The sequence below is a fragment of the Grus americana genome, chromosome 1 (assembly GCF_028858705.1).
Source record: "Grus americana isolate bGruAme1 chromosome 1, bGruAme1.mat, whole genome shotgun sequence".
In the NCBI taxonomy this organism is placed as follows: Eukaryota; Metazoa; Chordata; class Aves; order Gruiformes; family Gruidae; genus Grus; species Grus americana.
The window spans coordinates 123,687,292-123,700,808 of NC_072852.1; the positions used below are offsets into that span (position 1 = coordinate 123,687,292).

At 42.7% G+C, this 13,517-nt stretch overlaps 1 protein-coding gene across 2 annotated transcripts in view; it reads right to left on the reverse strand.

The window, feature by feature from the left end:
* Positions 1-10,014, reverse strand: part of LOC129209839 (amine oxidase [flavin-containing] A-like) — a 46,635-nt gene extending 36,621 nt beyond the window's left edge. For both annotated transcript variants that reach the window (XM_054835031.1, XM_054834934.1), the window contains exon 1: positions 9,883-10,014. In XM_054835031.1, coding sequence (XP_054691006.1) covers positions 9,883-9,928 — 46 coding nt within the window. In that variant the 5' untranslated portion in view covers positions 9,929-10,014. The remainder of the gene's footprint in view (positions 1-9,882) is intronic.
* Positions 10,015-13,517: the final 3,503 nt, after the last annotated feature.

A 13,517-nucleotide genomic window follows, 5' to 3' on the forward strand; every position in this document is an offset into this window, starting at 1 on the left:
TCTGGCCTTGGCATGAAAAAAAAGATTGTATGTAAATCCTCAGTGCCTAAGAACATCACTTCATGCTGTCTATGATAGCTATATTCACACCTGAGCTGTTTAGGAAGAATAATGGTTGCACTGGACTGGGTTGGAAGTTAAATTTACTACTGGTTTATAGCTTAATTCTATGATATTTCCAGAAAAAGAAGGACTGCTGAAGGATGAAGAACATATGGTAATGTGACTGAGGTTCTCTAACTTCTTTGCTTGTTAAACTGTACTTCTTGCACTCCAGCCTTAAAGGTTTTCAGTCTCATTAGTCCACTCCTTGGAAGTGTTCAAGGCCAGGTTGGATGGGGTTTCGGGCAACCTGGTCTAGTGGAAGGTGTCCCTGCTCATGGCTGGGACTAAATGGTCTTTAAGGTCCTTTCCAACCCAAACCATTCTATGATTCTATGATTCTGTGATTAACCCAAGTGTCACCATAGACACTGACCCCTCCAGAAAAAAAGGCTTCAGAGCTACACAGACTGAGAAAGGGCAAGAGATACATTAGGACAGCGATGGCTTACTGACAACTGGGAGAGGGCCTGACTCAGAAATAAAAACAAATGCAAAATATGCAAAATATGTTGATTGAAGACTGCTAGTACACATTTATTTGTTTAAAGCATGGAAACAATTTTCTTTTAAAAAAGAGGACTAGCACCAACACCTACACACGGGGTATCTCTATGTGGCTGTCTCTTCAACACAACTCTTTAGCTCCATTCTGGAGCACCAGATACAGGTGCTTCCACAGGTATGTCTTAAGCATCCCACAGGTCACGAAGCCTATGTTCTTTTTATACACAATTAATCTCTAAATAGATTGCATATTTTCCCTTTATCTTCTCCATAACTTGAATTTTCAAGACTTTTGTCGCTGTTCCAGTACCCTCTACAGGACCGGACACCAGAGAGTGACTTTATTCTGTTTGATCGATGGGGTGAGAATGAGAGGGAGGAAGGAACGAGACCTCCTCCTTTCCAGCTCCTTGCCCCGTCTCTGCCTGCTCAGCACCCCTCAGGCTGCATGGAGCCAGCCTCTCACCTCCCCTCCAACATCTCCGCTCCCTCCCCAGAGGACGTGGCGCACCTTCCGGGAGCTGCCAAGGTGTCAAGCAGGACCCTCATACCACAAGGGCCTCCTACAATGCCAGCACTGCTCTAGAGCTGTGGCCACCCCCCACGCGTGGGTTCTGACACCAGCCGCCATGTCCTGTGATTTTGTGGATATCCACAGTGTCCTGCGAGAGCACGCCATACCAAGCCAAACCGAGCACTGGGCTGTGACCTCTCAGGCCGCAGCCAAGACTCACGTGAGGATATTTTAAAACACACCTGCGTATGCCTGTATGACTGCCGCACAGACATGCCTGTCACGGCCCAGGCCGCTGTTGTGCCTCCTGCTCCTCCTCCAAGCATAGCCTAGAGATAAAGCTGCAAACCACCCCAAATCGCTGGCCATGCTCCTTCCAGATATCGCTCTAACTCTATGGATCAGAAATACACTACTTGCCTCAGAAAGATGGAAGGAGCCTGCCAAAACCATGCCTCATTTGAAGTATCTGGCTGTAGAAATTCACTTGTTATTAGATGAGAATAAACAAGGCGGGATGACTTATACATCCTCCACAAGGGTTTCTATGGCAATCTCACACCAAGCTCCCCCCGTCTGAAGACGCCATGCAGGAAAGCTCTATTCCTATTGATTTTGCAGTACAATTAAGGACTCAGAATTGCTGCTGCTACAGATCGTACTGCCGCTGCTCTCATTTCAGGAAACAGTCATAATCCTATCAAGCAAAGTAGTTTCAAGTGCATTAAAACGTTGAAAATACAGTTAAAAATAAAAAAAAAAGAAAAAAAGATAGATGAATTTATGCCAATCTGCAGACTACCAGACATACACCATGGCTGGAACATAGAGATGCTGAACAATACTGATTTTTTTTTATGTAGTCTGATGGAAAATGCAACAAAGCATGTCTCTGCCTCATAGGAGAGAAAGGTTCAGCTCTACAGGTAGTGCACAAGACTGGGAATTAAGACCTGAGCTTGATTCCCAACCAAGCCCCATAATGTGGAAAATGTTTCCCTGTTTCGTAAGGAAGCATTTATAAGACTAGCATTTATAAGAGTAATTCCAAGTTGTCTCAATACTGGGGTTGATACAGGGCGCAGGAACAGACACAAGTTCTGTAGCATAAAAAAATGCTTTTAAAAAAGTTGTTTTATTGGAATTGTGATAGTAGTCTATAGTAATAGTTTACTTATTCTACTTTTAAAAATCTAGGCTCTGTAAATCCAGTACATTGAAGAGATTCACTGATACACCATGATTGGAAGCAAAAATCACCAGCATCTTTCCCAGAGACGGCACTTCTCAAGTGATGCGTGCTGAGCACCCCCAGAACATGCAAGAGCAGTACCCATACAGGGTAACGAAGGGCAGCGAGGGGAGTCATGACAGTCTGATACCATTTTAACCCTTCAAACCAAGGCCACTATGTACGTGCCATATTGAGCACACCAAAACAAAGGCAGAGAAAATAACCTGTTAACTACTGAAAAGGTAACTGTCTGCTGGTTTTCTAGATACGTTGTTTGCATACTTGCTAGCTTCTTTGGCAAAGTACATTTGCATTTTATGCATCTCCTATCAGGCTGAAAGTTTACCCAAACCAACCTAATACAACATTCCTTTGTAAAATCCTTGTTAATCCACCCTACTGTACACGGAATGGGATAATTACATTGTGTGAAAGACTACTAACCCATTATTGCGGTGTTCTAGTAGGCTTTAACTGAATAGCATAAGGAAAAAAATCTTTCTGGTAAATCTCTACATTTCTTGGATCTTAGCAGGGGAATAATTTTTAAACTTTTTTCCTCATAATACATCAGTAAAGTGAGAAAATTGTCAATATATCCTCATTAAAGTTCCATTGTAACAGCATGCTATTTTTACTGATGGAAAACCTAACTTTTTCCAAACACAATTGAGTAATTAAATCTGGCAATGGTCACCTTGGAATCAGCCCTCGTTATTCAACTAGAAGTCTCTTTGCCAAGTAAACACGAACTTGTCAATAAAAGATGCAAAACATTTCTACCATGACTGCAAGGTAAATCTGCCTTCCTCACCTCTTTCTTCTCCTTCTACTCTCCGTCTGATTTTCTTTTCATTGGAAATTTTGTGCACATCATGGTATTTAAATAAGTTTTAAAATATAGTTAAAATATACTCAGTTACATCAGACTGACCAGAGAAATCACTAATGGGCAACAACATATAGAAGGCTGAGAATGAAAGAACTGCTTTCCTTCACAGACTAAGGATTTGAAGTTTTAAAATTGCCACTGAAAATGAAAAAAACTACAACTTATTAATTAAATTACAGTCCCTTAAATTTGTGCTAAACAGCAAGAATACACATTGTGGATCAAGAGCCTACATTTATTTCTTCTTCAAAGTTGCCTAATATCATAATGCCACTACCTTTCTGTCAAAAACTGTATTTTGTCTTTCCCCATGTTCTTTCATAATCCTTGCTGTAGAATAGTTGATACTGGAGATGAGGTTGCATTTGTTTATTTATTTTGTCATTTTCAGGTAAATGTTTTTCATTTCTTTTTCATCAATTCTCTGGCAAAAAATAATCCAGTTGATTCAGCAAAGATTTCAACCTAAAGAGAATAAATATTTTCTATTACAGACTACATTGTCCGACTGAGACCAAGCCACTCTAACTGGTTTCAATGTCGCTACTGTCTAAATGCTTTCAACAGATGCAAGCCTTGTTCTGAAGGGTACAAAGGCGGTTTCTCATGGACAATGTTAACAGAAACACAGTGGGCTGGAAGAGGGAATTGTATCCCGAGGATGCATCCACTCCTCCGTACACACCCACTGTGATTTTCAAGTCCAGAGCCCAGTGCAGTAAACAACTCTTCCCCAGAATAATTCTCTTCTCCTCCCCCCACAACAAAGGCAGAAGAAGGTTTAGTATAGGCATGGAGTTAGAAATGGAGTATCCTCCATCCCCTTACACATTAAAATAAGTAGCACCGGTTAAAATGATGATGGTTTGATTCCATTATGGAAACATCTAAGGTAATTATGCACATTGTCTAACTATTGATAATTGGTTTAGTCGATATGCAGAATAAATTCCTGTCCATTAAACGGTGATCTTCAGCTAAATAAGTATGTGAAAAAATGTTGGTGCAAAACTATGATCAACATCGTTACCACAAATGTCAAGAACATCCGCTTTGGTATTCCCAGGAAAGACATCATGCCTGTCCCATGCCAGTTTTTCTATGCTAGGATATTTAGAGATCAGTCCTAACTACTTGGCTATTTCTTTTGCTCACTGGAGTAAATAACGCTCTTAAGATTTCAGACCTACCTAGCTAACAGGAATACTCTTTCCTACCTTTCAACAGCTTCCACCTAAGCCTGAGGCATGGTGCAGTATCTGCTCCTCAAGGACAAACCATAGGTTTACAGCACTCTCTTAGGAGATCTGGATTTGCTAACCAATTAATTACGCTGGTGTACATTTTATTTTTGCCAGAGACAAAACCCAACACATTCATTCAAGAGCAGAACCGGCTGTGACTACTCAGGTTAACCTCAGGTTAGACAATGTTTATGAATGATGCATTTATCATAGAAAACCATGTGAAGAATATGATGAAAGATGAAGAAAATGGTAATACTTCTACATCTGGTTATATAATGAACAAGTCACAAAAATATTTTGGCCAAAACTAAATATCTAGCACTGAGGATAACACAAAGGACTGTCTTAACCAATGCCTTTGCCCCATGTCATAAGGTTTTGCATCTTCAGGAGCAAAACATGAGAGCACATTATGAAGAAGCAGGCAAATGGAAATTGGTATTTCTGCCTATTTGTGATTATTGTATAAAACATCCATTACACTTTATATGGTGGCCTGATTGTTTTGTTCCTGCTGTAAATTTTTCTCATAATGACAGTCAGCTTGCTAGAAGTACATGACGAACTGAGAGCTCTGTGAAACATTGCTATTTATTTCTGCATTCCAAAAAAATTACCTTTCGGAATTTCTGGTACCAAGTGACAATATTATCACTGATTATATGCTTTCCTGCTGGATCCAGAAAGAAAGCAGGAAGGAACTGGGTAGCTGGAGCCCAGCACAGGGCAGATGTAGAGATAAGCATAGGATACATCTTAGGAACCAGCTATTGCATTCCTACAGGTCAAATTCTGGGTAAATTTAGAAGTAACAGTAGAAAAAAATCTACTGAAAACTACTCCAGATTTACACAGGTGGGACTGATTATATCTTCTACCAGTAACTGTGTATTTGACAGTTTATCTGACACTACCACCCACCAGCAGCTTGGCATGCTGTCAAAACAAACAGAGCAGTATACAACATAAGTTGTGCTGCCATTATAGCAAGCAAGGAAAATCTGCATTTCCTCATTATTCAGTCTTTCGCTCAGAGATCACAGCCAATGCGTAGGTAGCTCAAGTGGTAAGGTTGTCGATCACACACCGTGGAGCAGGAGATGCCAACGCATAGTGATCTTCCATGAAGAAAGAAAAAAAAAAGCTTTAATAGTGTATCATATGCTTTATTTCAATATAAAGACTAATTACTACTATTTTTACATCCCAGCTTCTCCTACAATTTGTGGCTCTTGGCCTCCTCCATAAGTGCAATATCAAACAGTGCTATTTCCTGCACGCGGCTGGCAAACCTAAGCGTCCGTTCTGCTGAGCCATGAGATCTCCTTGTTTCTAGCTAAGAACAAATGTGTTTTTATTTGGAAATAAGAACTATCCATGTCAAAGAACGATAATTTTCAGTGCAAGTTTCAATTATGGCTGTGTTTCCCTTATGCTTTGTTCTTGTAACACAATGTGCTGAAAATTCTTCCAAAAGATATTTGCATACAATTTCTTTTGGACGTGCCTGCTTCTGCTTCTTATCTGTCCTGTCTCTGGTTTGCATTATGTAGACAAACATTCTTAATTCTCCACGCCTTCTTTTGACAAACTGGGTTTCCAGTGTCCAAAATTCACAGGTAAGGTGAGGCTGGCACACGAACGTACCCTAAACTTCCCGCTGAAAAAAAGTTAGAGTATTCTGCTTACCCTTTTTTCTTCACACACCCCACCCCCCCCCCAAATTTTGAACTATTTAAGCTTGGATTTTCAGGGTGTGTTTTTCAGGCTGATCCTTTTTGGCTGGAAAATCTTGGTCAAATGTGCTTGGCTATTTCTAAACCTCTAGGAAACAAAGATTGCTCTTTGATTTTGAAAACTTATGACTTTTTTTTATTCCTATTTTGGAAGTTCTAGCAGCAACTTGAAATTTGGCAAGGAGGTAGCCTCTGAGTCAACACAGCGCTTCTTGCTATCTATGTGAAAATATGCCCCAATAAGGTCAGTTAGAACGTTTTGAGGAATTACAGGTCACACATAGGCAGCAGCCATTTTCTAGATCTGAAAAGCTGAAATATCCGAGGTTTCTGTCAAAATTCTCCAAGCATTTAATGCTGTTCAGTCATTAACGAGCAGTCCCCAAGGAGTGACTGAGCATCCCCGATCTCCTTACAACCCATCTCACATCTCAGAGCAGCTGTGTATGCTCCATCCTAGGGCTATGGAGCCAAAATCCGAATTTCCCTGTAATTGTGGCCTTAGCTTGTGCAGAGGGTAGTGGAGCTGGGATGGGGGCAATGGGTCAGAAGAGGTATGGCAGTGACTTGCTGCATAAGAGGGACAACCGCTGGAAGCTGTCAATACAGTAGTTAGTCCACACAGAGGATGGCAATCTCCTCAACTAGTGTAGCCTCTTAACTCAAGCGTCAGAGGACTCCCTGATGGGATGTCAGGGTTACAGTCCTGCCAATTAATCAGACATGCGTCCATGGCACGTCATGTGCTGTCAGCTTGCTGTGTTAAATGAACAAGGCGATTACATAGCCTAAACCAAAATGCACAAGAAAAAGGTAAAAATCAACCCAAACCAGAAGACACTCTTCAGTTCAGTAGAAAAACCTTGTGGGTATGGGGAAAGTCTTTAACTTCAGGCATCAGTTTATTTAATATGCTTGAGTATAAAATATAATTAATATTAAATGTATTACGGGTGACACTGCTCCTTAAGAATGATACAAACGTGTGTCTGGGGCCTTTCCTGGCCACCATCCACATTTTTAACGTGCACACCCATGTGAAAAGAGGAATCTAGCCCAAGCTCTGCACTTCCCTCTCTGTAGGGTCTCCAAACATACTTGCTGATGCAGTCTGGACAGTTTGAACACGATTCCATAGAGTACAGCAAGAAAATCTCAGCGGTAGAGGCCACCAGAGCCGAGTTCGTCTTCCAAGAGCTTCCCCACTGTGAAGCACTCTTTGCAGAAGCTCCCTCCAGCCCTAGACTGCAGCTTCCTACAGGCGGAGTGGATTCTGTGTCCCTGTGAATGACCACGTACAGATGTGTGCATACAGAGGGCAGGAGCATGGACGAGAAGTGTGCCTTAGGCTGTACAGAAACTGGCTCTCAGGACCACGCTTCATTTTGAGGAACAGATATCTCCAGAGGTGCCAGTCAGGATTTGAGCTTCATATTGCGAATATTGTACAAATATTTTGAAAAGCTACAATCTCACCGCTGGGAAGCTCACACTTAATGTTACAAGCAGCTTGCTTATACTTGATATACGTGTCATGTATTTCTAGTAAAGAACTAGTTTATCCCAAAGTTTCCTATCCTTTCTTGCAAGCATCAGGTAATGACTGTTTAAGATAGTAGGAGAGAAGACAGTAATCTCATCAGACCAGGCAACTGCAAATATACCTTCAGGGAAGTAAGCAGCAGCAAGTCAAGACTGGAGTCAGAGAGATGTAGAGGGCAAAACCCTGTCCATGCTGCAGTATGTTTTACTATTTGTCTCACCAGAACCAAAATTCTAGATACAGATTACTTTTTTTTATGACCAGAAAGCAGCACTATCTAAATTTTCACAGAACTGAGGTGTAGGTATATTGGTACAGAAACAGTAACAACACAGAAGCTGTGTGAAAAGCAAAACAAACCAAGAGCTGACAGGAATTACAAAGATGGATTAATTATTAAATAAAGCATTTATCGTTCAGTTTCCTAAGGCTGCTTTCTTAAAATGATGCCTGTTCTAATTCATAACAGGCAAATACCAATTTCTACACCACTGGTGTGACATAAGGGTTTCCACTGGCAAGAAAAATGTTACTGTACCCCAAGCGTGATGTGACATGTTTATTTGTCTTCCTAATGCCACTGATAAATTTTCAGGGACTGTAATGCCTTGAAATTTCCTGCTTGGCGTCATTTCATGCTCCACACCAGGCTTTAGTCCAAGGCGTAAGTGTTCTGAAGTAACTTACTGATTCTTGTACTAGTGAGGAAGCTATCACTTAAAAATTCTCGATGCATTTTCCAAAACACTGCTACAGGTTGGAAAGCCAGAGGAGCAAGGTACCCTCAAGGGAAGAAGAGCTTCTCCGAGCCTTAAAAACCGTACTAAGATGACATCGCCATCAGCTGCACACCGTATGGGTAGTAATTCCCTAAGGGCACTCTGAGCATTACAGGAACCTTAAGGAACCTTGAGGATGAAGACCAAATGACTCCTGCTAGCAGGAAAATACTCAGCCATCTGATAAAACTAAAAAGCAAACAAAACTAGGTCCAAACTCTTTATTTCTGTTTGGTGATACTACAGATTATTCACATAATTACATTGTCACAAATAATTATTTAAACAATTACTGTTGGTTTAGCAAATTAAATAATGTAATGAAGTAATCAATTTGCTGTTTTGTGCATTAATTCACTGCAGATTAAAGAAAGGAAAGCTTCTGACTCCTTCTCAATTCTAATAAAAATAATTTTACCTATAGCAATAATGGTTGTAGTATCACTGAAATCAGTCACGTAACTCACCTTTTCCGAATCATCAGTGAAGTAAAGACTTCACTGAAAACTGAAACCTGGCCAAAGCTGCTAACACAATATTTATCCGATGGACAAACCAAAGACAGATTTTCTCCAACATAGCAACACTCTCACCTCAGGTACCACCAGGTGCCATAAGAAAAATGTCGTCTTTTTTTTTTTTAAGCATGAGGATCAGGGGCCGCAATGCACTTGCTAGTGTTAAAGTAGATCTGAATCCAAATCTGAATTGTATTTTGGGAAGTACTTTTCCAAGTCCGGCGCATCAGGAGAACCTGGCTTTCTAGAGAGCACAGCTCTTGTCAGAGTAACAAAACCCAACCTGTTTTTACAGCATTTATCAAAAGAGCACAACTGCCGTCACTGCAAGAGCCGCCGAAAAAACACAACTTCAAAATACCCCGTCTTTCTCGGGATGCAAAAATCCCAGCCCGTGTCCCTGCATTCTCCTGCACCTGCGGGCATTACCAAGTCAGTTTTTCTGCAGACTCTCTTCTGACGAGCACGAAGTACAAACCGACGCAAGAAGCGAATACGTCCTAAAATAACAACCTGGACAATTTTCCCCTTTTTTTTCCCCCCAAGCGTATCTGAAGCCCCCGGAGACCTGACACTCTCGCTAACCATCGCGCAAGCCTTAAGGCCAGCCGCGGGGGCGAGCCCCCCCCCGGACCCGCCGCTCCCAGGCCCCGCGCCGCCCAGCCGGGAGCACCCCGGCCCCGAGCACCGGTGCCCCCCGCCGTCCTCCGCGCAGGACGGGCTCTAGGACCGCTCCCGGGGGGGATGTCCCGGGGAATGCTCCGGGGGACGCCGGTGGATACGCGGTGGCCGCGACCCCTCGGGACCCACCTGAGATGCCGCCCCCGACCACGACCACGTCGTATCTCTCGGCCATGGCGCTGTCCCCGTCCGGGCCGCTCGCTCCCTCCCGCGGCGGCGGCTCCCACCCGGCTCGGGCGGGCGGACAGCTCAGCGCCGTCCCGCCCGCCCCGGACCCGCCCCTGGGCCGGCCCCGCGAAGCTGCCACCAATAGACGCCGTCTGGGGGCCCCCCGTGCTCGCGCCTCCGGCCCGGCCCGACGGGGCGGTGCGAGGTCCCGGCGGAGCGGGAGGGCGGCGGGGACAAAACACCCCACCCGGCGCTGCCTCCGGGTCAACGTTTAGCCCGGGCCCGGCGCGGTACCGGTTCTGTTTCGCACCAGACCGTCCCGGGAGCAGCAGAAGGGCTGGGAGGCGGATAGGCGGCAGCGTGGCTGTTGCAGGGTGCAGCAGCTCTAGCAGCCTGCGCTCACGAAGCCCTTTTTATTTACTGAAGTTCGGAAAGTGTGCTGGCAGCGAGCGCGGGAGAGGAGGAGAGCCGCGGAGCCGCAGCGTCCCAGGCTGCAGCAGCATACAAGCCTCGCTTTGTACTAGAACCCAGTAGCGCTCTGTCCGTGAGGCGGGGAATGAAGGGTTAACCTTTGGACGAAAGTAGCTTCCCAAAGACAACGCCTGAAACAATAACTGGGTGCCAAAATGGCAATTGTGTTTGTACTTCTACTATTACGGCTCTGAAATACATGATGGTTGTGATTTTTTCGTGCATTTTACGGCTCGTACAATTTTTATTGCCAAAGTGTAAATGTCATCTCTGTGAAGCTAAGTAGAAAAAACAGAGAGCCTGGCCATCCCCTTCCAAGTAAGCGCAGAAGACCTTTACAATTCACACAATTACAGAAAATCCTAATGCCACTTTTTGTTAAATATTGATATAAGTTCCGAGAGTTGCCCAATTCTGCAATCATATTCCATGCCTGAGTATGACCAAAGAATTGAATGAGATTGCAATGCTCTGCAGTCGGTGTCCTCAGAAATGCCTTGGCTTTCTTACAGTGGGAAAAAATGGGATTTTTGGGTTGTGGTAATTGTGCCAGATGAGCAAGACATGAAGCTGTTGGAGTGAGTCCAGAGGAGGGCTACAAAAATAATCAGAGGGCTGGAGCACCTCTCCTATGAGTAAAGTGATAGAGTTGGGGTTGTTCAGCCTGGAGAAGAGAAGGCTCCGGGAAGACCTTCTAGCAGCCTTCCAGCACTTAAAGGGGGCCTACAGGAAAGCTGGAGAGGGACTTTTTGATATGGCCTGTAGTGACAGAACAAGGGGTAATGGTTTTAAACTAAAGGACCCTAGATTTAGACTAGGTACAAGGAAGAAATTTTTTACAATGAGGGTGGTGAGGCATACCCAGACCAATGGGTTGCCCAGAGAGGTGGTAGATGCCCCATCCCTTGAAACATTCAAGGTCAGGTTGGACGGAGCTGTAAGCAACGTGATCTACTTGAAGATGTCCCTGCTCACTGCAAGGGGGTTGGACTAGATGACCTTTAAAGGTCCCTTTCATCCCAAACCATTCTATGACAACAGTGACTGAAGGCAGAAACACCTATGAAATCATCGAGCTCCACTACAAGAGGCAGAATAATGGATCTTCTTCCAAAATAAAACCAGGTGTTTAAAAAGTAAAGTAGATTTGCACTGCTAATTAAGTGTGTTGTACTAGCTGCAGACATGCAAGCGTCAGGTGCTATAGCAAACAAGAATGACAAGATCCCTACTGCCGAAAAATTGTTGAGAAATACAGTGGTACATCCAGAGCAAGGCTTTCACTTGAGATCACAGCTGTGTCAGCAACAATGAAAATCGTCATGTAGCCCCAAGAATGGGTCAAAATGTGTCAATTTCTTGATCAAAGAACATGAAGAAAAAAATCCAAATATAGGTAACATCATCAAGTTCTCTATTGTACTATGAGTGTTTTGTTTTCAATTTTGCGAACTCCTGACATAAGGAAGTCAAACTTCTTAGGTGATGTCATCAGTAGTCACAGTTCGTGTTATTTTGCCTCTGCTTGATACCTCAAATGATGGGTAAAATCAGTCATAATTGTGGAAGTCACAGATGTTTTGCATTTCTTCCTGATTTCACTGTTAGTTTATTTTGCCAATGCATCCAAAAATTGGAATGCAAACAGAGGGAAAATCCCTGGCATTAAAATAAAATGTTTTTGTTAAAATAAAAAAAAAATATCTATTGTACATTCATGTATACGGTATAATTTTTCAGTTCTTTATTTGTTTCATGAATGTCTTTTGACAGGTAAATTAAGAGAACCTAAGTGCTGTAAGGCAAGAATACATTATCACTAGAAGACTGATTGTCATTATTAAGTTCATAATTACCACCACTTAGCCACATCGAAAGTCACGTAATTCTTGTATCTTAATGATATCAACAGAGCTTATCTGAAATATCCTAGAACATGCCATCTTAAGTGCTACCGCCAGCTGAAATTTCTGCCATTAACTCATCATCTGTGTTGATTAGCACTCTACTCTGCAGGCACAAAGATGAGCTTTCCAGAGAGTATCAGGGCCTTTTGCAAAGCTTGAATCACATAAATTTACATTCATAAACATTTTAATTCTGGTAATTATATGGTTAGTACTCTGGGTTACATCAAGCTGAAATATGAAAAACTTCAAAAAATAACCCAAACTCTTCCAAACATCAGACTCGGTAGTTCTGTTGGGAGTCCATTTGCTGGGTGACAGTGTGCACAGTATGAAGTAACTTCAAGCCTCAGCTGTAGGTGGTACTATATTTTCTAAGGACTGTTTTCTATTTTGGAACAGTATCTTAGACTATCTTACGCTAAATTTGGGGTCATCAATTAATTTACAGTGCTAATGATGTTTACAGAGTTGTTGATTTATTTATTTTTTTTTCCCGAGGGACTTTATCAGTAAGGGAAATGATAAAAGACAATGTAGCACATGTAAATACACAACATTGTACACCATGAGTAGAGGAAAAAAAAGAAAATATTGTTCTATAAAATGTTTCATGCTTTAGAGCAGTTTCATCTGAAACAGACAAAATCCAAACAACCAACCCCAGATCAAAGCCTCTTCAAGGGTTTTACAAAAGTGGAGAGAAAACACACATTCCCAAATAGCAAGGAAGGGGCATTCCAGCCTCCTGCCCGAAGCAGATCCAGCAGATCCATCCTAGGGGACGTTCACGGAGTCTTTCTGCCTCTCTCTGGTCCATTGAACAGGTAGTTATTTAGGCCAACTGGAATGGCCTCAGTAGGGGATTCGTGAAGAGACTGTGTGACAGGTTGGTAAAAATTGGTAAGAATCAAACTGGCAAGCTGTGAATGGTATTGTAGAGTATTAATGGACATTTTTAGTGACTAGGTTGAATGTTCTTAGTTTTTCGAGTCCACTTTTTTACTTAGGTGTATATTCCAAACCATCAGAAAACAATCAGCAGTCTGATACTGTAAAACAGTCTTCGCTGGTATGAAAAATGCTTTTGTACACAAAGATGGCTGTGACATGTTTGTTCATCACTGTTCATTTTTACTGGCATGTTTTCAACAACTGTAGCTACTTCATGCTTCCTGGGTAGCTCTATTTCAGGCACCGTGCTAAACTCTAATCAAC